Genomic DNA, 26,282 nt, shown 5'->3' with positions numbered 1-26,282 from the left:
AGTAATCAAGTATTCGGATACTGAGATCTAAATCGAGCGAGTAACCAAGTAGTCAGTTATATTCGGATACCTGGATGTGAATTCAGTGAGTACCCGAGTATCACATTCGGCAGATCCGAGTAATAGTAAGAGCGCTAGTATATGCTCATAATTAAGTTGATTTGTATTAATTGAAAATTGAAATCTATGCTGCATCTATTGATGAAATCGTAAATGAACATTTTTCAAATTATTTGCATAAGTTTTTTTTGAAAACATGCGATGTACGTATATAGCAACGAATGATCAAGATTCAGCATTTTCTTCATTTTAGTGTTGAGTACGTAAATACAAACGTGTCTATGAACGATTGTTAGAAATATTTAATAATATTCTAGTCGAAAATATAGATACATGCAATCTTTTTACTTTAAGAAGGTGTAGAGTTACGACAAAACATTTTGAAAATATAAATATAAAATAACCACTAAAAGATATATCTTGGAAAAGACAGAACTTAGAAAGGGACGTTAAATTTTTTTTATTACACATCAAAGATATGAGCGTTTTTGAAACAGCTCTTATATTAGTTGACCAAATAAAATTCATTAAATAGAATTATAACTTGAAAAAGTATGCAAAAATTCAGAATAAGAAAAAGATTGAAAGTTGGTGTCTCATCTGAAAAATAACCTTTTAAGAACATAGAACTAAAATATATATATGTACATAGATATTATTATCTATTAGATCTATCGATCAAAATGTTTAAAAAGAAAGTCAAATAAAACAGAAAACGGAAACATTAATGTTAGAGTTGTGTACAATGCAGTTACAAAGTACTGCGCACACGGATATATAAATATAGAAAAGAAATATATAACTAATTGCTTAGAGTGTAAAGAAATAGTTATATAAATCATTAAAAGAGATAAAAATCGTATACATGTATTATCAAAAGTAAAAATTAGATTGTATATTTCTAATACAAATGATGATCCTTGCTAAAGTCATGTTGATAATTACTTCGTCATCAATACTTAATTTTCTTCAGAATTTACTATCTATCTTTATCCATAACAATAATAGTCGAACATAACATTAAAAAGCTAATATAAAGATACTTAACGATAATGCATCTAAAAATCCTAGTCAAATGCGTTATAACTTTTTCGATAAGCTATCTACGCGAATAGTAATTGTAATTTCTTCCGATTACAAATAACAAAAAGTGCAAATGCACAATATAGAAATTAAAAAGGAAAAGCCCAATATATGTTTTAAATAAAATTATCCGAAATATGACATCCTCCGAAAAGATGGACATATGGACGTATATACTTAGATTTATCATAATCAAATAAAACGTTAAAACAAATAATTTTGCTATTCGAATTATGCTATTTCATTCGAATTCAACATTGACATAACAACGCAGATTGCTTCTTGTAATTATAATACATATTCTGTTTGTAACTTGTCCGGACGAATGAAATTGATACGATTAAATTATATGCTATTAAATTTGATTTTGTTTATTGCTATATGCATACTTTGTTTTATATCTACACATTATTTTTATCTTCTTCAGTTCGTATATAGAATATCACCTAATTCTTGCCTACGATAACAGAAAATTTGCTAAATCAGATATAATACAACGTACTAATCTTTTTCATTCCTCGCGCTCACCTCTTTTTCTCGTTTCTTTTTCTTCTCTTTGCTTGTATGTATTTATATGCTTTTAAGGAACAGATATATGTTTCAATATCATTTATATAGAATAAAAGCATGTTTGATATTATGGAATATCTGTACAGACAAAATAATCGTATCATATAACCTGAAGTCTAGCAAATCGTATGTATTCGATAACATTTTTCTTACTATGATACTAAATTCGAACTTATATTATGAAGAAAAAAGCAGCGATTTTCGCTAATCAAGCAAACATAACGAGTGTGTCTCTACATACTATCTATATTAAAATAATCGAATCACGTTGAAAACGAACGAATCAGGCGATTATAGTATTATTCTAATCTCCGTATTCTTTGGTATGCGTAATATGTTAAATAATTACGATGATTCGACAAAAAGATCTTCGCTCGAATAACAAATACAACGATCTCGTTATAGAAGGCACATGAATAAAAAAAATAACAGGTGGTAATGAGAAACTAGCAAGGTTCTAACTAAAGGTAGCTACGTGAAATTATGTTTAAGAAATAAATTGAAAAACTTGGGTCTTTTTATGTAAAGGACTTGGTAATGTTCGTACAAAGAGATCAATCGAAAACAATACGCAATTGCCACGACAAAACGTTTGGTAACAGAAAATATTTGACCGATTACCTACTTCGTGCATGTATTGTTGTATACACGTGCGTATATGCGTGTAAATACAAATATATATAATATATATATAATATATATATATAATATATAATATATATAATATATATATAATATTATATATAATATATTATAATATATTATATATAATATATATATATATAATATATATATAAGATGAAAAATGTATAAAATATTGCAAAGAGACCGAGAGAGCGGCGGATGATTCTAATCGATCAAGTATAACACCTTGGTTAAATTGTTACGATATTTCGTTCGTTAAAGAGACAAAGATTTACGTATCAGATTCGTATGTACATATGTATGTACACATGTACGTATATTTAAGAAAATAAGCATATTTCTTGACACGATAATGGAATAAAGAAATAAAGAAATAAAGAAACAGCTCAATACGCGTTTTCCATTGCGTGCATATGCAAAATGCTTTGGAGAGCACGAAAAGAGCGTAAACGTTAGACTAGAGTGTAACTAAATCTTCGACGTTTATTAGTTCCAATAAGGTTATGACAAAGGAAACAAACGTACGATTAAAGAAACAAATGAGTTTTCGAACATACGCGAATGCTGCATATTTATCGTAAATAAAATTAGTTTCCAATGATATAAATATATTGAATATTGATATACCGATATCGCAGTAAGTGCGGGATGAACGAAGCACTGAAAATTTGAGAAAAAGTTTTTGTTCTGAAAAATAAAGTATATATGTATATCGAACCGATGATTAACGAACCTTGTTTGTCACATTGTAACATTAATGATCGAAAATTGTGAAAATTTGTCTTTGACACGATACGCAAGGATGGCAAGAGAAGAAGAAAAAATGAGTGTGAGACACCTTACACAATCGCCGCATGATCAAAAAGGAAAAAAAGACAAGGAATCTGCTGCTGTTGCTACTGCTGTCCATAAGTGATTTGATAGGATAGCGTATAAAAAATAGTACATAAGAAGACGCGGAGTAGGCGGGGTGGGATGGAGAGGAAGTGTTAAGGACGTTGGTAAAGAAAAAGAAAAGAATTAAAAGAGAAAATAATTAGGAGAAATACAAGTATAAAATCGGCATGGCATCCGGCGATGTTTCGCAGGCACCGAGGAAACACGTTCGTCGAATACTCGTACGAATATAGGGACGCAAATAGTGCATGTAGTACGGTTGAGAAAAAGCCATCACCGCACGTGCCAAAGGCCAAGATTTAACGTACTCAATTGCGGCAACTTCATAATCCTCTCTAGACCGTTGGTACTTATCCTGGTGCATCCATAAAGATCGATACATTTCAAATGTTTCATACTCTCGGCAATGGTGTAGAGTCCTTTATCCGTTAATCTGCTGCACTGACCGATGTTCAGTGTTTCGAGATCGTGCAAGGTCTTTGCGATCTTACAGATACCTTCGTCGCTGATTTGACAGGCAGAGAGAGAAAGTAATTTTAAATTAAACAATCCTTGGGAAATGTGAACGAGCGCTTGATCTCCAATCTTGTCGCAGAACGATACATCCAACGAGGAAATCCTGCTGCCACCTTCCGCGAGATAAGCCATACCGATGTCGGAGATATTATCGCAGGATCGAAGATTCAGTTCACGCAAGCTAGACATCTTAGCCAGATGTTTCAACCCCGAATCGGTGATACACACACAAAACGAAAGGTTAATGGATTTCAAGGTAGTTAAACCGATCGACACGTGCCTGAGGGCTTCGTCGCTCAACCGCTGACAATCTTGAAGACTCAAATGCTCCAACGCGAGATTTCCCCCGGCTGACTCTCGATTTACACCAGCCAAATGAGCGATACCCAAATCAGATACTTGCCAACAGCTTCGTAAATCGAGTCTTTTTAACTTTTTCAAATTCCATGCTATACAGAGAAGCCCTCCGTTTGTAATGTTACAGCAACCACCGAGTTCTAAATGCTCGAGATTTTTTAAATACTGCACTATCCTACCGAGAGAAATATCCGACACTTGTTTGCACAGTGAAAGATTCAGCTCGATAAGCGTGGCATATTCTTGACAGAAAGCGTTGATTAAGCCTACATCGGTGATATTATAGCAACCTGAAAGATTCAAGGCCTCCAAGTTCGGCACGCCTTTCAAAACATCGCCAAGACCTCTTCGCAATGACAATACCTGGACCCTTTTTACCCCTCTTCTTACCAGGCTAGCAAATAATGCCGGGGCCTGCTTTCTTAGGTGTAACCTGGCCTCAACCCCTCGCCAGACAGACCGGTAATATGCCGCGTCTCTCCACGCGGTACATACTTGGGCAGCGCGTCCTTTATCCCTGACCTCCAGGTAGCTAAAGATCAACGCCAATATTTCAGGATACAGGCAGGAGATATGCGTGCTCGGTACTGTGACAGTACCACGAGCAGTTACTTGCGGTTGTTGCCTCGACGAGAGACCTTGCGCGTACACCGGTAGGCCAGTCGTCGCACCGCTGTTATAATGTGACGGCGCGTTACTTGAGTTATAAAGAATCCCCTGATTCTGCGGCGACGTCGGTATCGCAGCCAGGTGCGGCTGGTGTAACTGATAATAATGTCCTGAACGATGAAGCAACGTTGTGCCGCGACTTGGCGTCAATGCCGGAAGTTCCGTCATCAACAGCTGACTTTCCTCCATCTTGCCCACTGATATATACACACGCGCACACACATATACACGTTTTTCAAAAACTTCTAGCCTTCACAATTATTTTCACGCACGTTTCCTTCTTTCTTCTCTTTGTTTCTTTTTTTCCCGTTTCCTTTGCCTTACTGTCTCTTCCTCTCCCTTCTCTTTCCTTTCCTTTCCTTTCCTTCCTTTCCCTTCCCTTCCCTTCCCCAATATCCTCCAGTCCGTCTTTATGGAATCATCTCTTCACACCTCTGACTCTCGCTTTTCCTTTCTTCCATGCACCGCTATTCTCCTTCTTCCTCGCACTCAACGATCTTGTACCATGCACGATTCATATTTCAAGTACAATCTTCAATTCTTTCGTCTAAATATTAATTCGAGATCGACGATAATCAGTCTTGAACAGTTTACTTTTTTGTCGTACCGATCGTTTGATTAAATTTATCAGCAACGGTAAACCCATTCTAACTAACAAAACGAAACAAAAGGGAGAAAGTTCGTCGATTGTTTTGCTTTACGATTTTCTGTCCCACGCGGATCGCTTAGCACTCGCGAAACACCGCATATCACATGTAACACTACCGTATTTTTCGATTCCTATTTCCCTTCTTCCACGCGTTTCGCTTTCTTCCTTCTTTCTTGTTCTCTATATTTCTCTCCCTTACTCGCTCGTTCCCTCGCTCCTTCCCCAAGCTCCCTCCTTTAACCTCCCTCACACCGTCCTTCTCTTCTTCTTTTCTTTCTATATATGTACAAATACGTGTATATATTCATCTACTATAGAGTACATACACACACACGCGCACGCGCGCGCGCGTGTGCGTGCGTGTGCTTGACTGCCTGTGTATATAACGTTATTACGTATCTGTATCTGTAAGCGCGCCCGCAAGCGCGCGTATCTATATACGTGTGCATACGCATACGTCGTGCGTGTCGTGCGTACAATGTGTAGTAAATTTTTCTTTCTCTTTCGTCGATGTTTGTTATCACCCCACCAGCACTTCCCCTCACTATTCTGAACTTTTTCTCGCTTGCGATCGTTGATTTCTTTTCGATTCTGCTCTCTTTACCACAGTTATTACTTTTTCTTAGACGCGATACGAGTATCAGCGATACTCACACGCACACCGCCGTTATCTCCTTTTCAGGTAAAAACAAATTACGAACAAATTATGTCAAGCGTCAAATTGATTCTTTTCCACACTCTGATATTGTGATAATGTCTTTGTATTCACTGCCTTAACGGTTAAACGTGTCACAAAACCACTCGCGTAACTGGCTTACTGGCTTCAAAACGAGACACATTGCCAAAACATAAACCGGTGCGCTGCCAGTCGCGAACTGTTGTTCCAGTTACCTAAAGTTAGATGTCGTGTCGTCGCTCTGTTATAGAAGGAGAGCAAACTTCATTCTAGCAAAATCCCGATTGGCTGCCAGCACTCAAGTCTCAGTCACGTGACTACGTTGGCGAATATCGATTCGGGTTGCGCTGCGGCGGCATTTTTAAGTTTTCGTCAGGAGGTGGGGGTACGACACCGTGTATTCCGAACCACGTTGCTAGAACACCTTTCCTTAAATTTTACTACATACTGTATTCTTATTTTATACAACCTTTTTTCATTGATTTTGATTTTCTTTATTTTACAATACTTTTTTCTTCATTATTAATTTGGAAAAGGAAAGAAATGGAATTCGTTCCTTACGTTTTTTATCCTGTATTGTAACGTTTTAATAATTATCGATAATCTTCATGAGAAATTAAACAGTTACAATATTATTTTCGTATAACTTATTTTAATTGGAATTACATAACATTACGAAATAGTAAATAGTTGCATACGAGAAAGTAAAATAAAAATTCGTTATAAATATATATATAAGATATATTTCTATTAATATATTATTTAAGAAATAGAGAATAATTACAAAAATTTATATACTGTTAGATAGATGAAACATTTTACAGACAAAACAAAGCGAAGCAATGTTACAATGACATTACATGAAAATTATAAGTAAATTTGGAATAATCAGTTCATAAACTTCATTACGCATAAAATATCTCCCATATTTTAATTAACATAGCTTATTTTTAAAGTGGTAAAATTCTGTAGCATATAGTCTATATTTAAAAGTAATTATTTAAGAGAAATTATTATAAATGAAACTATTACAATAGTATACGTTAGAAAAATTGAATATGTTTAGAGGTAATATTTTTGTGTAATATACAAAATAATAATACATAAACTAGAATTTTACCAGTATTTGACTCAAATATATATTGACTCTGATGTATAGTAGGTAATATATATATGAATTACCTACTATATAATGTTACTACGCGTTTATATGCTGCGTGGCACGTGTATGTATATATATTTACATGTTGCTTTGTGTATTATATATATATAAAATATTATGTAACTGCTCAACTTAATATTAACCAATGTGATAAATATTTCATACAATTAAAGTTATTTAATAATATTTCTTTTCGTCAAAACAGGAAACACGTTAAGTAAAATCAATTTAAAATATATGAGTGCTACAGATTTTAGAGTTTACTGACAAAGGATATGTATATATGTATGTATGTGTGTATGATGTATGTATATATATATGTATGTACCTATGTATGTATATATATATAGTATGTAAGTATGGATAACAATACTAGTATCATAATATATGTATAAATTACACTGTATATAATTTTACACGTCTATAACAATACGTTATATGTAATTCTTATTAATTTATGTGGCTACATGTAAAAATTTTTATATTATTCTTTTTATATACAAATATTACAGATTCTCCTTTAAAAAATGTGAGGTTACACAATTTATATTTGCATCTATACATATATGTGTGTATACAGATATATAATAGATAATTTTTGTTTCAGCGATATTAGATAATATTTTACCGAATATTTCTTAAACCGTTTATAATTCATATTACTATTTTTAATTTATATTATTCTTTACCAATAAGTTTTACTTCATTTTAAACATAATCTAATTGAATAAACAATTTTCTCTTTTTTTCTTTCTTAAATTTTATTCTCTTCTGCTTTTGAGATTTAATTTTTGAAAAAAAAGTTTACATATATATCTAATGATTTATAAATTAAAATAATGTAAGTAATTTTAATTACTTGAATAATACAATTATATTATATTTATAGTACTTGATCTTATAACATATACTTGATCATTAAATGAAAATTCATTCCTAATAAGAAAAAAAGATATATCGTACAATAGTCATTAGTTCCATTACTGACATTCTTATTATCGACCCTTTTGTATTTAAGGGGTTTGAAGGAATCCTTTATTCCTTACAGAATGCCTTCATTAGTTTTATAATTGTTTTTAAAGAATAATCATTAAAAAGCAACCTTTCCATATGTAATAATTAAATTTGAATTGAAACTACAATACAAAACAGCTAAATCAACTAAATTAAGGATAAAATTTAAATCTCATATGACTACAAAAGTTAGCTTTATATTCCTTAAACTTTAATTGTTTTTAATTTTATATTTTCCTATATCCTACTCATTATAAATAATATGCACTGATTGTTGATAATTCCATGTTTATTACATATCCTTATTTATTATGCAAGTACTATTATTTCTACATATATATAAATTTATTAATCAAAATTATTCATTATGTATCAATATTTAATGATTCTATGTATTTTTTAATTTCTATTGTTAACTTTTAGTTCAACAAAATTTTGGAATGAATATAAAACATATAATGGCTATGAAATATTATAATTATTATAATATTATTTAGTATTAGTTTCACATAAATTACATAGATATAAGCAATTAATTTAAATATACACGAGATAAATTTATCTTTCACAAAGATGATTAATAATTTATTTTAGCATTTAGTAATATACTAAAGTTTATATTGCTATACATCACAAATCTTGAATTATATAAAAAATAATGTTATTTAGGAAAAGTAATGTTATACATATTTGTTGCTTTTAATGCAGGGTTTTTAATCAACAACGTTGCTTTACAAACCATATATCTTTCTTCATTATAAAAATTGGAAATAAAATTAAGAAAATTTTTTAAATAAAAACCATTCAATTTAATAAGAAAATTAGTAAAAAAAAAAACTAATTTAATCCATATTCCCTATTTGAAATCTTATTCTTATCCGTACCTAGAATTCCAGAAATACTTTTGATATAGTTTTCAAAAATTGTATTGTAATGCGTAAGGAAACACATGGATTGTATTGTATGGATTGTAAACGCAGGAATTGTATTGGAAGCGTACGAAAATGTATTATTTTACAAAAATTTCTAATATTTACTATCTTGTATTTATAGTATCAAAAATAAAACAAAAGGGGTTAAACCAAAAAAGAAATTATTCTAACATCTTCTAATATCAATGCCTAATGTTACTTTTTGTAAATAAATTGATTTAGTCATGACAAATATATTTAAACTTGTTGATATTTCTTATTAATTTTTACACCTTAATAGTAACTACTTAATAACAATAATTTTTGCGAACAGATTTTTATTTTTTTATAAACTTTTTTGCAATATTATATTTATGTCTATAATTTCTGAAAACAAAAAAGTATATAAAAATGCATGATATCCAATGCATTAATTTATAATTATCATAAAACTTAAATGTGAATAAAAATGGGAGAGGTAATAAATATAAAAAAAATATGAAGTATATTCACACACAACACACATGTACACGTAGATTCTATTTATTTATATTTTAAAGTATATAATAATTCATATTACAATGTTATAACTGTATAACAGTAAACAATATTGAATATGCTTGATTGGAATATTTGTAATATGCCACTAAAACTGGCAAGTAGAATATTTACACATTATAGGATGCCGCTTCATTCCCTCATTTGAAAGATATGTTATTTTGACCAAAAATTTGTAATATCAACTACAATAATTCACGGAGCTATTCTTAACGGTATTACAGCGGCAGCTAGATAAATATCCTAACTATTATCACAGATGATAAAATACGTTTATTGTGTTATTATAGCACATATAATATGTCAATCATATTTATTATCAAACTTGGCAAATTATTACGTGTTCAGAAGTTTGTCTTTTCAATAATTACAAAATGTTTAACTTTAATTGTTTATATGTAATACATACTTAAAAAATTTGCTAATAATTTTTACTTAAATTATTATGATAATGGAAACACTTATAATAGTTTCAACAATGAAACTGATTGCGAACAAAATAAAAAATTCAGTTCATATTATTTAAAAAATTAATTATTTGAATTAAGTTCATAAAAATAAAAATCACAAATGCTAATAGTATTGTATTAACATATTGCAAGATATACTTTACAGAATTCAAGTCTACAACATATATTCATATTGAAAAAATAGTTTTAATTTTTTTCAATTTGTTAATTCAGTTTTTAAATAATGAATAGTCTGTGTTTATATTTTAATTGAATTTATAATATTTAAATTGACACAGTGTAATCTTTCCTTCATCAATTAAACAGCTTGCCTCTGTTATACCGTAAATATATTACTGTTTATTTCAATTTGATTTGTAAAGTTCATTCTAAAGCGTTATCAAACTACAGGAACTTTGTACAATGAATATGCACAAAATTGCCTGAACCTGCTGATGAAGATAGATCGTCTTCTGTTTATTAAATAGCACGTCTTATCTATGTTGAATTCACATTATGGTAACTTGTTAAGAAAAATTTATCCGTAATCATTCAAATCTCACATACATTATTTTACGTTTTTTCATTTTATTCAATAAATTTAGATTGAGCTTTGTACAATATATTCCTTTATCTTCTACTTTATACCACTTTTCTTTATAAATAATATTTTGCAGTAAAAAGAATGGATAAGAAGCAGCTATGTATATAATTTAATTCATTTTTCTTTTTTGTGCTAATTTTTTGTAAATTGTAAATTGTACAATATAAATAGGCCTTTATGTTCCTAATGCCACATTCAAAATATGCAGCTTGTTGAAAAGTGTGTTACTTACAAAGTTACTTTCACTAAATAAACACTACACACTCATAACATTTGCATCCTATGTATATTGAACATTACTAGCATCAAAGTATATTTCTATGAGAATACAATCTTCGATGTTGTAATTTAGATACAAAACTTAATAGTTTTAAAAAACGTTGGTATTACATTACATGATCATTTTGTTGCTATAGCATGCTCTCTGTTTTAGTTTTGTTTCATTTTTGTTACTCTATTAAATGGTATTAAGAACAGATTGCATGCTTATACAATTCTGTTAACAACACTTCTTTTTATGCTGTTTTGTGCTTTTCCTTAAATTAACTGTTTCACTGGTTTGTATAGCTTGTCGTTCCTTCCTTTCTTTTTTGGTTCTTAATACTTGCCGTGTTATAGCCATAAACATCTAAATGCAACAAATTGATATAAATTAAAGTTATGTCACTGTCAAATTTAACATATTTATTTATTTATTTATTTAGTACTAAAGAAGAAGTAAAAATTTGTTTCTTTGAAGTTTAGTTTTTAAAAAAATTAGTTCTATAGTACTCCATAAAATAAAGAAATGATATAATCTTTCTTACAGAAATAAAATTTGATAGAAATATGATCATTTTAACAGAAAGAAAAAGATGGCTGTATAAGACTAATATAGCAGATTAAAAATAAATAAGCAGCAATTTGATTCGTATTAATATAAAATATTAAGTGTATATTTTTTAAAAATACTCTTCATTGCGATATTTGATACAACTTTCTAAAAAGATAATCTTATTAAATGATTGATTGGTTTGAAATTTGGTACATATATGGAGTAAATTTCCTTGGTATATAATTTTTAAATATCGATATTCAATACAGCATATATACATAAGGACAGAAAATGATAATTTCTAACAATATATATATAAAATAAACCAATATTTCGACATCAAACACAACTTCACAAAATTTTACAGAAATAATTAAACAAAAGTTAAATAGGAAAGTGCCTAATTATTTGTAGTTTATATCAATACACTTTCCATAGTTCAAGAAAAAATACCATGATGTATACAATATTTCTTATTTAAAATAATATTATGCATTTAATAATATTATAATGACAAACTTTGTTGGTCTTCTTATTGAATATTTCGTATTATAAAGAAATTATAAAATATGCAGAATATGAAACTGATAGATACTATGTCTTCATATACCTACATAAATGAAGACAATGTAGTAAAATATGTGTAGCATAACAAGTACAACTGTTAGCGTAGCAGTAACAAACACTATTTAAATCTGATAAATGTAATAGTAAAAAAGAGATAATGAAAAATATAAATTATTAAGAGATAATATCATATGAAAATTATCGTATGAAAATCAAAAAGAAAAATTATTTTATAAAATTTGTTAGGAAAATAGACAAAAAGTCTATGAGTTTCTGAGTAATATATGCAATTGCTATATTGTTAAAATATGTTCATATTCTTATTTAAAAATACAATCATTAATTTCAAAAGATAGGTTATCATATAGTGGCATTTAAAAAACTGTAAACAACATTGAAATAATCAATTACTAATAATAAATATAAAAAATATATATAAATACATTGAATTATATCAAATATTATATCTTACAAATTATTATTTATAAAAACATGTTATAACATGAATCATAGATATATGTATACTGTATCATACTTACTTCTTGCACATTTATATTGTCTTTAGCAGAAGTTTCAAATAACTGAATTCCCATTTGATTAGCAAATCTTTGTGCATCTTCTGTTAATACCACCTTTTCATTAGGTGCATCATTTTTATTTCCTACAAGTACCCTGTTGACCACATCACAATTTTGTTCGATTTCATGTAACCATCTTTTAACATTAGCAAAAGAATCACCACTGGTCACATCATACACAACTATAACACCATGTGTTCCCCTGTAGTAAGTTGAAGTTATTGTCCGAAAACGTTCTTGTCCAGCTGTATCCCAAATTTGGAGCTTTACTCTCTCACCATCTATATCCACAGTTTGAATTTTAAAATCCACTCCTATTGTCGTTATGTAACTGCCATTAAAAGTATTGTCAGCAAATCGTAATAGCAGAGAACTTTTACCTACTCCTTAAACAAAAAATGAAAAAGAAATGTTGAATATAATTTAACAAATACAGCTCATATAAATACAAATATGTTTATGTAATATAATAAATATAGATTATTATAATTTGATAGATGATAAATAAAACAACTATTATTAACAAAAATAATTTTTATATAATAGAGAAAGCCCTAGCTAAGATGATACAAATTAGTTTCTCAAAGCTTACTAAATGTAGTGACTTTCTTTGCCTTATTATTATATATTACAATCTTTAATATTATTAATGGAGTATCTTTAATCAATCCATCAGTACTTCATTTTTCAAATAGTTTCCTTCAACATTACCTAAAACATTTATTTTTATTTTGTGTAATTACAAAGATGTGATAAAAAATAAACACACAATTTAATAATAGACAGATACGATATCTATAGTATAAATATAAATGATATTCATTCTTTGAAAACATATTAGAAATAATATATATAACCAACAATAATTCCAATGACAGAAAACAACAAAAAAATATATTTACGAACCATAGAGTTCGATCAATTTAGAAAAATTAATAATTTTCTCAATCTAACATAACAAAATTAGTTAAATTTTAAATAAATAGCATTTTAAATAACTGAGAAAGTAATGTCTAAATAAGCAAATAATAAAAAACAGATGCATTATATGTTATATATGCATTTAATAGTATTGGAAAAAATTAATTGTAACATTTATCCAAAGATATTTTATATAAATCATTTGTTTAATCAATTTATAATAATCTTAATATAATTTTAGTATGTAATATAGTATAATCTTAGCTTACATTTAATTATCTTTAATTACATCTGTACTATCAAATAATTTGTATTTAATATTATGTCCGATGAAAGCATATTATGGGTGATTCTTTAAACATTGTAACAAAATACTTCATTTGAATTCTGTATTTAGTACTTTTGAAAGAATCAACACTTACAGAATGACACTCCTTAAATTACAAAACTTTACGAAACTCTAAGATAAGGCTTGATATTATAATATTTTGAAAAAGTTAAAAGATATTTAAAATAAGAAAAAATTCAATAAATATATTAATTCAAACATTAATTACTAATACCAATTCAAATAATAATATATAAAATTTGACGTAAGACATAATATATTATTGCTTTTACTGAAATGAAATATTATATGATAGGCACATTTTCATTTATTGAAATTATAGTGCTAAACATGTTTTCAAATAAAATATGTGTACGAATATTCAGGTTTGTTAGATTCATCCCAAATTAGAAAAAGAAAGTTAATGACTAAATTAATAATTATATCATTGTTTCTTCTCGTTAGTTAAAATCAAATATATATTACAATTACAAGAACATATAAGATATACATTTATTTTATTTTGCATATATGTATATTATTGATATTATAGCCTTCAAGATAATTCCTCAAACGAGGGAACCATCAGTACGATAAACTAATAATAAAATCATAACATTGAACATAATCTACTATCACTAATCAAAATTAAGTTAACAAACTTAATAAAATGCAAAAATATAAATACAAATTAATGAAATATACATAAAATTATGTAAATGTAACAAAAAATAGTTTTTTTCATTAAATAATGAAATAATTTGAAGATTTAAATTAATTTTGTAAATTCATTAAAATTGTATACTTTCAAATACTTTGTAATAAGCTATATCATAATATCTTGAACAAAATATTAGCTTAATTCTTATAATAATATTCTTAAAAATGTTTAATTTAATAAAATAAGTAGGAAAAATATATAGGAAACATATTTCTATTGTCTTCATAAAAAAGGAATTTTAATGACTCATTTATATTAAGTACACAATAACACTTCATTCTATTTTATTATTTATATTTTATTATATTATTATAACATCGAAGTTTTATAAAACTGCATTTAATATTGAATATTAAAGCATTTTTTGAGATTACCAAAAAATTTTTGAATATATAATATATCCAGAAGTTTCAAAGACTCTTACACGGTAAAGATTACGAACTTGTTCATCATAATTACTTGTAATATAATATAAATACATATAAATTACTAATTTACTTAATAATATTAATTATACAATTCTAAGGAATCTTATGTATATTCTTAATTGTACATTAAAAAGAAAATCACTTATAAATAGCAAATTTTAATGAAGTTTTAAAAAAGTAAAAATTTCCTGAATGAAATTTTCTTCTTTTGTTATTATCATATGAAATATAATTTTCTGCTAATTTTGATTATGATAAATTTATGTTGTCTATTTTTTATCAAAAATATAAATAGCGTTATATTCTTCTGTATAATTATTAACTTATCATAGCGTACAATTATATTTGTTTATTATTGAATATATTTAACAGCAATGAAAATTTGTGCACTTACCACTATCTCCTATTATTAGAAGCTTAAATAAATGATCATATTCCCGGGCCATTTTGACATGTATGACGTTCAGGTCTATCAAACGTTTCCTCGTAAAAACTGTTCGAAATATAGACGATACATTCACCGTATCGTAAATAGTTTGAATTATCTATGAAAAAATGCGGAAAATGAAATTGCTAACTTGATATAAATTGAAACAACGTTTGCGGCTTAGTCCAAGTAAAAGACTCCGGTATCAAATAAGCGCCATGTTTATTTGCCGTGATATCACAATTCATTATCACCACTGAGGAAAAATTATATTCGTTAACAATGATAACTATTTCACATTAATTTAAAATAATAATTAGTACATTTTATTTATTTCAAAAGCCATATTTTTATGAAAGAAAAGGAATTTAAATGTATTTAGTAATAATTATCATTAAAGTTAAAGAAGAAGAAAGTTATCAGAAATATGTGTGTAGGCACATATTTTTTAACAAAAAAGTAAATGATCTCAAAATATTAAATAAATTACAAACCACAATTTTGCATTACTATTCAATTAAAAGACAAGTATTTATTTGTAAAGATATAGCAAATGTCGGAACACTATATGTGTACATACATGAACATGATTTATCAATATCATTCGTAACTACATGTCTATGGCACTATTTCATCCTTTACTATTATAAATTCTCATTATACTACGACTATATGTGCATACGTATATGTATGTATATGTATGTGTATGTATGTATGATATTAAAGAAAACCTGGTATGAATAATTTAAAATATAAGAATTTACTAGATATTCGTAATGATTCTTTTGCTCTACCTCTCCTTCTCCTTTTCCATCTTATTCTTACTTATTATTTCTTTTATTCTTTACTATTTTTTTTCTTAACCTTATGGAGTAATATTGCAAAGATGTCGATGACTTCAGAAAATTGTAATATTTTTTATAAATGTGTAAATAAACATTAAAATACCAAATTGTTCATTTTGCTAATTTATATGATAGCTTATAGAAAAATACAAAAAATGTTTGTTATGTAGTCTTTATAACTCTAGTCTCTCCAGCGACTTTTTAATATCTTTAATGTAACGTAATAAATCTTTATTACAATGCCCTAAATGTTTAGCATAAATAGGAGAATATTCTGTACAAAATTTGTTAATAATTTATATATGCATATGCAGGAGTAAAATGTAATTTTCTTAAGGACTCATCTAATTGAAGGTTATCCCAAAGTATTACTTACTATTGTATTCTTATTCTTACTTAAGGTGTACAAATTCTAACTCTTTCCTACACAACTATTACAATTTTTCTGGAAAAGGAAATATAGAAAAGAACAAATAACTTATATATCAAGTATCTGATTAGATACTTGATTATAGGTAGATTATAATTATCCTAAGAAGCTTATTTTTATTAAGAAAGCTATGTAATTTTTATAAACATAAGAAAATTATATATACAGGAACATGTTTTATATAATATTATATAGAAAAATATATACTACATTATCGCATCTTTACGTACTGCAATTATGTATTAAAAAGAAATATACAAAAAAATTTTCCAGAATTGATAGATAAAATTCAAACCAAGACTTAATTTTTTACTATTTGTGATATGATATTAATATATTTTAAATGTATAGAGCATTGTTCTAATTGCTGTTGGCACATTAACCAAAGTAAAAATGCTTTTATTTAGAGCTAAACTATCATGTGATAATTTCAAATTCATTGCTTGTGCAATGCGATAAAATAGAAAATAGAAAATATATAATATATAAAATATACAAGTTACAAGATATATTTATTGAAAGTATATACTTCACAAAGATCACCAAGATATTTAAACAATCAGCCTTTCGCTATATTAATAAATCATAAGCCATAATATATAATCTTTAGCGGTAATTATTGTTTAAGACTACTATTCATGTTGTATATTAATTCTTTACTAAATGTATATTTAAAATAAATGCCTTGCAACTTCTATATGCATTTCTGGATTGGTTTCAAATTCTACTGTTATACTTGCAATCGTCATGTTTTATTATAATATCAACAAAATTTTTAAGAGATTTGTATAGCACATATAATATATTCATAAAAAATTCCATGTTAACTATTTGAATATTTTTGTGACTCACTGTATTTATATCACAGTTTCAAGATGGATTTAGTAGAAATTGCTTTTATAACATAAATATTAAATACATTTATTGTTTAAGGAAAGATTATTAAGAACTGGAAGTTTTATATATATATATTATAATTTAGTAACTTATCTTAGTAAACTTTTTGTATTTTCATATTTCTGTATACATAGATTCTGATAAATTATTATTATTCTTAATGAAATCATTAATAATGTATCAAAACTTTAAACTTTTGTATCATTAAAGAAAAAGTTGACTGTGATGATAATATTTACATAAAAAAAATCGCTTTGCCATAAAATTAATAGTGATATAAACAATTAAGTGATTAGTCGGGACTCATAAAATTATTTACACAATCAAGAATGTAATAGAAGTTTTTTTATACAACAGAAATGGTATTCTTACCAAACACTAACATTATGGCAGTAATAAGTTGTATCAAATTTGAAAACATAAAACAAATTATAACAACATTCTATAATTGTAAATTCCACAATCTTTCCAGAGGGCATTCTATATTATTTAAGACAAACCATAGTCCTGAAACATAGAAGATAGAAAAGAATTAGACAAAATTAAAAATTATATATGATTTGGTGTAGATGTCTACTATAAAAATGGTTTTGAATATATGTATAAAAATCACCTATCTTTTTAAAATAAAAATTTATAAAATTTTATATACATTAATCGATGGAACCTTATATTCTTTATTAGAAAAGTATTAATATAGAAGTAAAAAATTAACTAGTTTAAAAGATATTTTAACTTTAATCTTGTAAAACTTACCATATGGAGGACAAGGGAAGACACGGTATTTTATGTTTATGTTTTTTTTATCTTTCATACTCAATTTAAATTAAAATTAAAATATCTTTTAAACTAAACATTTTTGGACACAAGTTTTCTAATACCCTTGTATTATATAGAAAATTAAAAGACACATCAATTAATATATTTATACAAAAATTTATAAGTCTATTTAAAAAAATAGAGATGATCTTAAAATCTTTAAAATGGCATCACTTTCAGAATGAATATATACACCAGGTCATATATTGTTCAAAACTATTTAATTTTGTCTAATGAAAATTTTGTCTTGCTTCTACAGTTTCAGAACTGTAGTTTATCCTAGTTACACGGGATACCCTATATACATATTTCTAAATATTGTAATATTAGTATTTGTAAATATATTTAAACTTATGATTTGAATATTAGTCTGTCAAGTTTAATGAGTATTTAAATAAGATTTGATAGTACAAAATTTGTTCTTATATCAGTTAAGTCATTTTTTCTTTTCTATAAAACTCTCAATAAAGATTCTTCATATGATCTTCATTTTGTCTTAAATATTTTCATAAAAAAAATATTTACTGGATTTACATTTGTCATGCACTGTTTTCTTAGCTCTCTATTTCTGTATTATGGATGACCAAAGCAGTAGTCAGAATAAATGTTCTTACTTATCTGTAATATGCTTAGATTTGTTCTACGTCTGTGTGTAAATTCTAAGTCTTCTGTGGCAGAAAAGTTGTAGATCTTATGTATAGATCTTACATGTAGTTCTTGATACACCTATTTGTTTAAAAAGTGATATATTCTAAAATTTGTTAATTTAAATTTGATAAATAAGTCAAGTTTAAAAATACATTGATATTATAGGATAATAATTTGAACATTTTTTCTAAACTGTTACATTTGAATACGTGCAAAATCACCATAAAGACTAAAAAATATTCAAATAAAAATAATTTTGTTTGCAATATATACTTATTTTTACAATTAAGTTAGAAATTGATATTGGAAAGTATAAATTTACATTATAGAGAAATAAAAACTATTAGCCAAACTTTGGATTTTACAATATAACATCCATGTACAAATTTTTTCTCTCTCAATAGCATTTATCCATTCTAGATAACTATGTCATTAATATCAAATATGACACCAATAAATATGTTCATGTAATGAAATTCATATGGTTTAGTCACAGTATGAAATATTTAGAAATAAAAGAATGGATATATTTTCAAGCTAAGCAAATTTATTAATAATACAATACATCTATTTTGGAATAATTTCTTCATGAAATTTAAATGAGCCATTCAGGGAAATAATAAGAAAAAGTTAGGTATATAGATATAAAAATTCTCATGGTTTCTTACAAAATATATTTATTAAAAAAAAACGTTCCAATAGTTTTAATCAATAGTTTTAATCCCATTGAAATCCATTATTTTTTACTATTTCATAGGCAATATATGGGTTACATTATGAAAAATGTTTTATTTTTTGAGGCAAAAAGGTTATTAACCCAATTTCTTGACTGTGAAAACTTATACATCAATACTTTGATAAATAATTTTTCTTAGTTAATCATCATATCATTAAAGTAATCAGAAATATTTTTTTGTATATAAATATGAAATCTCAATTTTGACATTCATTATTATTAAAATTGTTAACAAATTGCAATTATTATACAAAAATCAATTACTACAGAGCTTTCTCGCAATTATTCAATCCAAATTATGTCTTAACACGTCTTAACATTTCAAGTACTGTATCTAAAGCAGCTTTTATATGTTGAAACAAGATGAGATGCAAGGATTAATTCCATAAAAATTATTATTATAAGCAAGTATACCACCATATTTTTAGAAATCTTAATTTTTTCGAAATAGTTTTCCTAAAAGTTGACATTTAAAATTATAATCGTGATTTATTTGAGGTTAGACGCTAACTAGCAATATTCGTTACTTTACTCTTTATGTTTCTTATTTACTATTTTACTTACGTACCATTTGGTGAATACTACATAAGTAATATTTAAATGATAAATAATGTTTGTTAATTATTTTATATAGAAACAAATAACCATTACAAGCATACTTATTTGAGAGTAAAGAGAGCAAAATTTATTTAAAATAATTACGGTTTATATAATCATTATTATATTAATTAATACAAAGTAATAGTTACTAAAGTAGAAATCTAATGAAAACAATAAGTTCATAACATAACATCTTTTTACTTAAATTTATATTAGTTTAAATGAATCCAAATTTAGACTAGAGTTAATTTATTTAGATTCTAACCTCTTCTTATAGTAAACAACTTTAATAAAACATTACGTCTTATACATATGCATTATATTATGTTCATAATAATTGATAGTACACTAACGAGATTATAGCACAAAATTAAATACATAAATATAATATTAGTCCTATTTGTATAGAAATAGGTAAACTGGATAGCTATCATTTAAGTGATGAAAATTATGAATTGTTTTGTTTCATTGCAGAATTTTACGAGATTTTTCTGTTTTAAACAATTATAAACAAGAAAATGTCTGGACCTATGGTATTATGTCAATTATGGATGGGTGGTGTAAGTAAAGACTACTTATTATTTTATACAAAAATATATTTTTTATATTTTGTATCTATGTTTTACAATGAAGTTGAAAGTATATTTTGTTTTAGTTAGAACCATATATGACAGAAAGTTTTATAATGAATGCTTTTCATAAAATGGGAGAACAACCGCAAACAGTTAAAGTAATGAGAAACCGTTACACTGGTGAACCTGCAGGTTATTGCTTTGTACATTTTCCAACTGATGAAATGGCACTAGATGCAATGCATAAATTAAATGGCAAAGTGATACCTGGTTCAAATCCAGTAAGGATTTAAAAATTTTTAATGCAATCTTTTTGATAAATTATTGTATTTTTATTTATATTAATATATGCATCAGTTTGAACTTCTATGCCTTCTATATTTTAGGCTGTAAGATTCCGATTAAATCATGCTAGTACCACAGGAAAACCAACAACAGAAAGAGAATTTAGTATTTGGGTTGGAGATTTATCAACAGATGTAGATGATTATTCTTTATATAGAGCATTTGCTGCTAAATATAATTCAATTAGAACAGCAAAAGTAATTTTAGACAGTTCTGGATTTAGTAAAGGATATGGTTTTGTCAGATTTGCTAATGAAGAAGAGCAGAAGAATAGTTTAGTTACTATGAATGGATATAGAGGATTAGGAACAAAATCATTGAAAATTTGCAATGCTGTTCCAAGGCCTTGGAATAAATTATCAGGGTGTGCAAATCATACTTTAATTTTTTATCTATAAAACATAAATTATAATATAGTATCAATAAATAAGTTTCCTATTCTTCAGGTCAACACCTCCACAATCATCATCAGAATATACACCATCAAATTTAAATTCAGATGCTTACAATTACTATGACACATCATCTTACTGGAACAGTTACAGTGCATGGCAACAAGGTTATTATGAAAGTGAACCTACATCAGATGGATATAATAGCTATATATCTGATCAGAAACCTGAAGAAGATGAATTGGAATTAATTGGTATGAAACACATCTTTTATAGATATAGCAATATCATTTCATTGATAAATACTTATCATAGCATTAACCTTATTCTGACTAATATTATTGACGATATGCTTTATTTAGTGAATAATATTTAATGTATAATCTAAAAAAGTTTACTCAGTTTTATGCTTTTGCTCTAAACGAAAAAACTTAGTTTAATTTTCAAGAATAAATAATTTATATTATTATAAGTATATTTTTAAATTTTCTTATCTCACGAAACATAAAATTTACTTGGAAATTTTTACTATAATATGCATTCATTATTTTGTATAGTGAACGTAATTTTTCTTTTATTTATAGAACATTCTGTTCCCATAGACATTGATAAACTTAATAGAGAAATAATAGAACAAGATTATAACTTGTGGGACGCATTAGAAAGTTCAAAATGGATACCATGTGACACCTTAGAATTATGTTATTAGAACTTTTTTGCTATACTTGTACAACATACACACTATGTATTTTTATTGACGATTTAAATAAATATATAACTTATATATAAATATAACTTGTAATATAAGCTTGTAAAACGAAATTTATTTCTATTTTATTATAAACGCGATCGATTGTTATTAATATATATATATATTTTTTAAATTACTTTTTATTTTACTATCAATTCTCGCATTGAGAATTATAAGTAATTTTTTCTGGCGTGGCGCAGTGACATGGCTAATTATATATAACAAGTTAATACTTATTATAGATAAGTATAATTTATAGATAATTATTATAAATAAGTAAATATTACTTAATCTGAATATCTAGTTAAATCTTGTGCTTAGGTCTAACAGGTAGTGCGTTTTTAGTCTGTGGATCTGGTCTGACGTGTTAGTAATTTAGTTTCGATGTTTGATGACTCTTTTGCTATATCTATTGCTATATTTTGATATTTCTTCTTTGACTGTAGGTATCTTGAGATCGCGATGTATTACTTCGTTGGTGACATACCAGGGTGCATTTATTAGGGATCTTAGCGTTTTCGATTGGAAACATTGGAGTATTTCAATGTTGGAATTACTTGCTGTTCCCCATAGTTGGATTCCGTAGGTCCAGACAGGTTTTATTATGGTCTTATAGAGCGTAATTTTGTTCTTAGGTTGGAACGATAGCCAATGAGACAATAAAATTTTTTAGGTTTGTCCTTGAGTTGCTTCGATTTGTCTGTGATGTGTTGTTTCCGCTTTAATCTCCTGTCCAGAGTCACTTTTGAAAACAGTCACTTTTATATATTTTGATGATTTTGGTTAACTTCCTAGTTGCGTTGTTTAGTTTGCGTTTGTCATCCGGTGTTCTATGAGTCTACCATACTCTTCTTAGTCTACGTTTTTCTACGATTTTTTTTAAATACGTAATGGGAATATTCATGGTTGCCGATAGATGTCTTAGTAGGCATGGAGGAACGGATAGCGTTTATTACGCTCGTATTTAAGTATTCCGTGGCTGTTTCAATATCTTCATTTGTTTTTAGTGAAACTAAGGCTGAAGTTGAATGACTAAAGACTTCTCTAAAGAGCTGCTAGTTGGTGAATTGGTTATGAATAAAGCCATTAGGTGGATTCTCGATTATTGTTGAACTGACTGTTGCTATAACGGGGGAATGGTCAGAAGAGAGTTCCGCCGTGGAGTTGATTTGGACATATCTCAGCGAGATATTTTTAGTTATGAAGAAGTCAAGTAGATCAAGTATTTTGTTAGTGTCAGTGGGCCAGTATATGGATTTATATATGGTGAGGTAGTTGAGATTGTTGGTGATTATGCTATTCAGGAGATTTTTTCCTCTTACTGTGACAAGTCTGCTGCCCCATTGGGTATGTTTGGCATTATAGTCTCCTCCAGCTATGAATCTATTGCCCAAAGCGTCAAGGAAGTTATCAGTCTTCTTTAGCAATAGAGTGTCTGGAAGGGCAATATAATGCTGAAGTGGTGATTGTACCATAGCAGTCTTCTATTACTACGTTTGTAGCTTGGAGGTAGTCTTTCTGGAATGATGGAAGCTCATAATGCTTAATACTGAATTTGATAATGATTCCTGTGCCGCCGTGGGCCTTTCCACTGGGATGTTGGGTATGGTAGAACTTATAACCGTTTATTTTGAGATAGTTTTTGTCGATGAAGTGGGTTTCAGATATGAGCATTATGTCGATTTGCTGCTGTTTTAGGAAGAATTCTAGTTCGAATTTGTGTTGAGCTAGACCGTTGGCATTCCAAAGAGCTATGCGTCTTGGTTTTATTTTGCGCCGGGGCATATTAGTTTATCCATGATGAGTGTTAATAATGATAGTAAGTTGTTTATTTGTTCAGATTGTTTTTCGATTAATTTTTCGAGTCTAGAGAAGTTGTCCGTGTTTTGTGGATTGGAAACACTATTCTGGGAATGATCCCTATGGATTTTCAGATTATTTTGATTTCCTTGTACTGCTTGAGCATAAGAGATTGAAGTAGCAGTGAATTTTGGAGGATTGGGCATTTGATTGGTAGTCTCTTTGGCTCTGAGTTTAGGATACTTGTTTATGTATAGGGTTTTGTAGGCTGAGCAACCTTTGTAGTTAGCAGGATGGTCTCCTTGACAATGGATGCACTTCGCTGGGGTTTCTGGTGATTTAGTGCACTGGTCTGTGGGGTGTGTACCTGCACATTTGACACAGCGGAAATTATGATTGCAGTATTTTTGTGTGTGACCGTACCTTTGGCACCTTTTGCATTGTACTATCTCCTTTTTTATTAATGGAGGTTCGATTTTTACTATCGAGTTCATTAATTGTTTTATGTTATATATTTGTTTGTTGTTTGAATTTTGTTTTAAGTCAACGAAGAATAGGGATAGCGGATTTTTAGAGATCCTATGTCTAATGTTGCTGATGTTAACTACTTCATGACCAAGTTTAAGAAGTTCGAACTTCAGTTCGTCTAAGTTAGCCGAGTAGTGGATGTTGCGTAGTACCACTCGAAAAGGTCTTTCCTGTTTAAGTTGGTAGGTGTGAAAGTAAGCGTTCAAGCTTTTTAGTAGTTTTATTATTTTTTTATATGAGTCTGGGTTGGCCGGCAAAATTTTAACTTGGTCATTGTTTATTTTTAATTTGTAGTCCTCTTTGTTGATATCTTTCTCAATGGACTTTACCATTGCTTGTATATCAATGACATCATCAACGAAGATAGGTGGGGGAGGGGAATTTTTTTGCGTATGTTGGTTAGTTAGTGTATCAGCAACGTCCATGGAATCGTTTGTGGATTCTAATATTGCATATCTATTGAAGGTGGTTACACAGCTTGTTGACTGTTCGTTCTGATTAGAGTTTGCGTTTGTTTTAACTGTTTCGAGTATACGCTTTTTAATGTTTTTGGTGCCGATAGTAAAGAGGGATATATTGTTCTTTTGCCACGGAGAAGATAACGCGGTGCACTTATGGTTTTGCTCTAGCGAGCCTGATCGCGATTCTTGGCCCATTATCGGATTCGGGTAGAGATTAGGAGCGTTGGAATTTTTTTCACTACTAAGATAGGAAACACTTGGATTATGTCTGTTTCGATTCACTATCAACGGATGGCCGACACTAGATCACGGCGTTACAGAGCACTAGACATACGTCTGCATGCTTCGGCACTCAACAGGAAACTCGTTATTGAACGTTATGAACGTTATGAACGTTATGAACGCTATACTATGCTGTTCTAATCTAATTTGTAACTTCATATCATAGAATTCAATATTTTAAAATTCAAAATGAAAATTATTTGTCTAACAGAAAATTTCAGTACTTTTATAATACTTAAATATATTTTTCACTAAATTCATATCATTTGAGATATTAGAATTCTAAAATCATCTACGATCTAAATGATCTGAATCTAGATGTAAAAATGTTAAAACATTTTTTTCGTAAAATTATTTTCTTAAAAGATATTTCACAGTATTAAAATAAAATAAATGCTCTGTATATATCAAAAGAGAGATATAGTCTACATTTAATGTTCACTATTTCGGATCCATGTGGCGAACACTATCCAGAGAGGCATATTCCAGAAATTGCTGGGATTTATCTCTTTTTCAATACATTCGTCTAGGGGAGTTTATGCATTTGGTAGTGCGTTCTTTTCTCCAATTTG

At 27.9% G+C, this 26,282-nt stretch overlaps 3 protein-coding genes and 1 long non-coding RNA gene across 9 annotated transcripts; 1 reads left to right on the top strand and 3 right to left on the bottom strand.

Moving 5' to 3' along the window:
- Positions 1–2,482: 2,482 nt before the first annotated feature.
- Positions 2,483–6,352, bottom strand: LOC100651625 (F-box/LRR-repeat protein 14). The gene has a single exon (XM_012318536.3). It carries the CDS (start codon positions 4,984–4,986, stop codon positions 3,529–3,531), a length of 1,458 nt encoding a protein of 485 aa, XP_012173926.1. The 5' UTR covers positions 4,987–6,352; the 3' UTR covers positions 2,483–3,528.
- Positions 6,353–9,736: 3,384 nt separating this feature from the next.
- LOC100651860 (ras-related protein Rab-35) lies at positions 9,737–16,346 on the bottom strand. 2 transcript variants are annotated; one of them, XM_012318539.3, is made up of 4 exons: positions 16,099–16,346; positions 15,572–15,860; positions 12,741–13,165; positions 9,737–11,448 (listed from the first exon to the last, which is right to left on the bottom strand). In XM_012318539.3, exons 2-4 carry the CDS (start codon positions 15,621–15,623, stop codon positions 11,320–11,322), a joined length of 606 nt encoding a protein of 201 aa, XP_012173929.1. In that variant the 5' UTR covers positions 15,624–15,860; positions 16,099–16,346; the 3' UTR covers positions 9,737–11,319. The 2 variants fall into 2 exon arrangements, with proteins under 2 accessions (XP_012173929.1, XP_012173928.1); XM_012318538.3 differs by having other exon boundaries at positions 16,185–16,346.
- A 3,830-nt stretch (positions 16,347–20,176) lies between these two features.
- On the bottom strand, positions 20,177–20,670 carry LOC125387217. The gene is made up of 2 exons (XR_007227792.1): positions 20,548–20,670; positions 20,177–20,435 (listed from the first exon to the last, which is right to left on the bottom strand). It is a non-coding gene; the product is annotated as an uncharacterized LOC125387217 (long non-coding RNA).
- On the top strand, positions 20,185–22,683 carry LOC100651740 (tRNA selenocysteine 1-associated protein 1). 5 transcript variants are annotated; one of them, XM_012318542.3, is made up of 6 exons: positions 20,190–20,383; positions 21,054–21,139; positions 21,235–21,432; positions 21,538–21,860; positions 21,943–22,142; positions 22,473–22,683. In XM_012318542.3, exons 2-6 carry the CDS (start codon positions 21,098–21,100, stop codon positions 22,595–22,597), a joined length of 888 nt encoding a protein of 295 aa, XP_012173932.1. In that variant the 5' UTR covers positions 20,190–20,383; positions 21,054–21,097; the 3' UTR covers positions 22,598–22,683. The 5 variants fall into 5 exon arrangements, with proteins under 5 accessions (XP_020723302.1, XP_012173932.1, XP_012173933.1 ...); XM_012318543.3 differs by lacking the exon at positions 20,190–20,383 and adding an exon at positions 20,491–20,568; XM_048414698.1 differs by lacking the exon at positions 20,190–20,383 and adding an exon at positions 20,632–20,752.
- Positions 22,684–26,282: the final 3,599 nt, after the last annotated feature.

The sequence above is a fragment of the Bombus terrestris genome, chromosome 3 (assembly GCF_910591885.1).
Source record: "Bombus terrestris chromosome 3, iyBomTerr1.2, whole genome shotgun sequence".
NCBI lineage: Eukaryota > Metazoa > Arthropoda > Insecta > Hymenoptera > Apidae > Bombus > Bombus terrestris.
The sequence above is the reverse complement of the archived record's forward strand: the minus strand, read 5'-3'. Positions and strand labels throughout refer to the sequence as shown.

Coding starts and splice junctions, on each gene's coding strand:
- LOC100651625 (XM_012318536.3), bottom strand. CDS start 4,986: ATGGAGGAAAGTCAGCTGTTGATGACGGAACTTCCGGCATTGACGCCA.
- LOC100651860 (XM_012318539.3), bottom strand. CDS start 15,623: ATGGCCCGGGAATATGATCATTTATTTAAGCTTCTAATAATAGGAGAT. Junction 13,166..15,571: donor TCTAATAATAGGAGATAGTG/GTAAGTGCACAA, acceptor TTTTTGTTTAAG/GAGTAGGTAAAAGTTCTCTG. Junction 11,449..12,740: donor ACAATATAAATGTGCAAGAA/GTAAGTATGATA, acceptor TGTTGCATTTAG/ATGTTTATGGCTATAACACG.
- LOC100651740 (XM_012318542.3), top strand. CDS start 21,098: ATGTCTGGACCTATGGTATTATGTCAATTATGGATGGGTGGT. Junction 21,433..21,537: donor TGATACCTGGTTCAAATCCA/GTAAGGATTTAA, acceptor TCTATATTTTAG/GCTGTAAGATTCCGATTAAA. Junction 21,861..21,942: donor CCTTGGAATAAATTATCAGG/GTGTGCAAATCA, acceptor CCTATTCTTCAG/GTCAACACCTCCACAATCAT.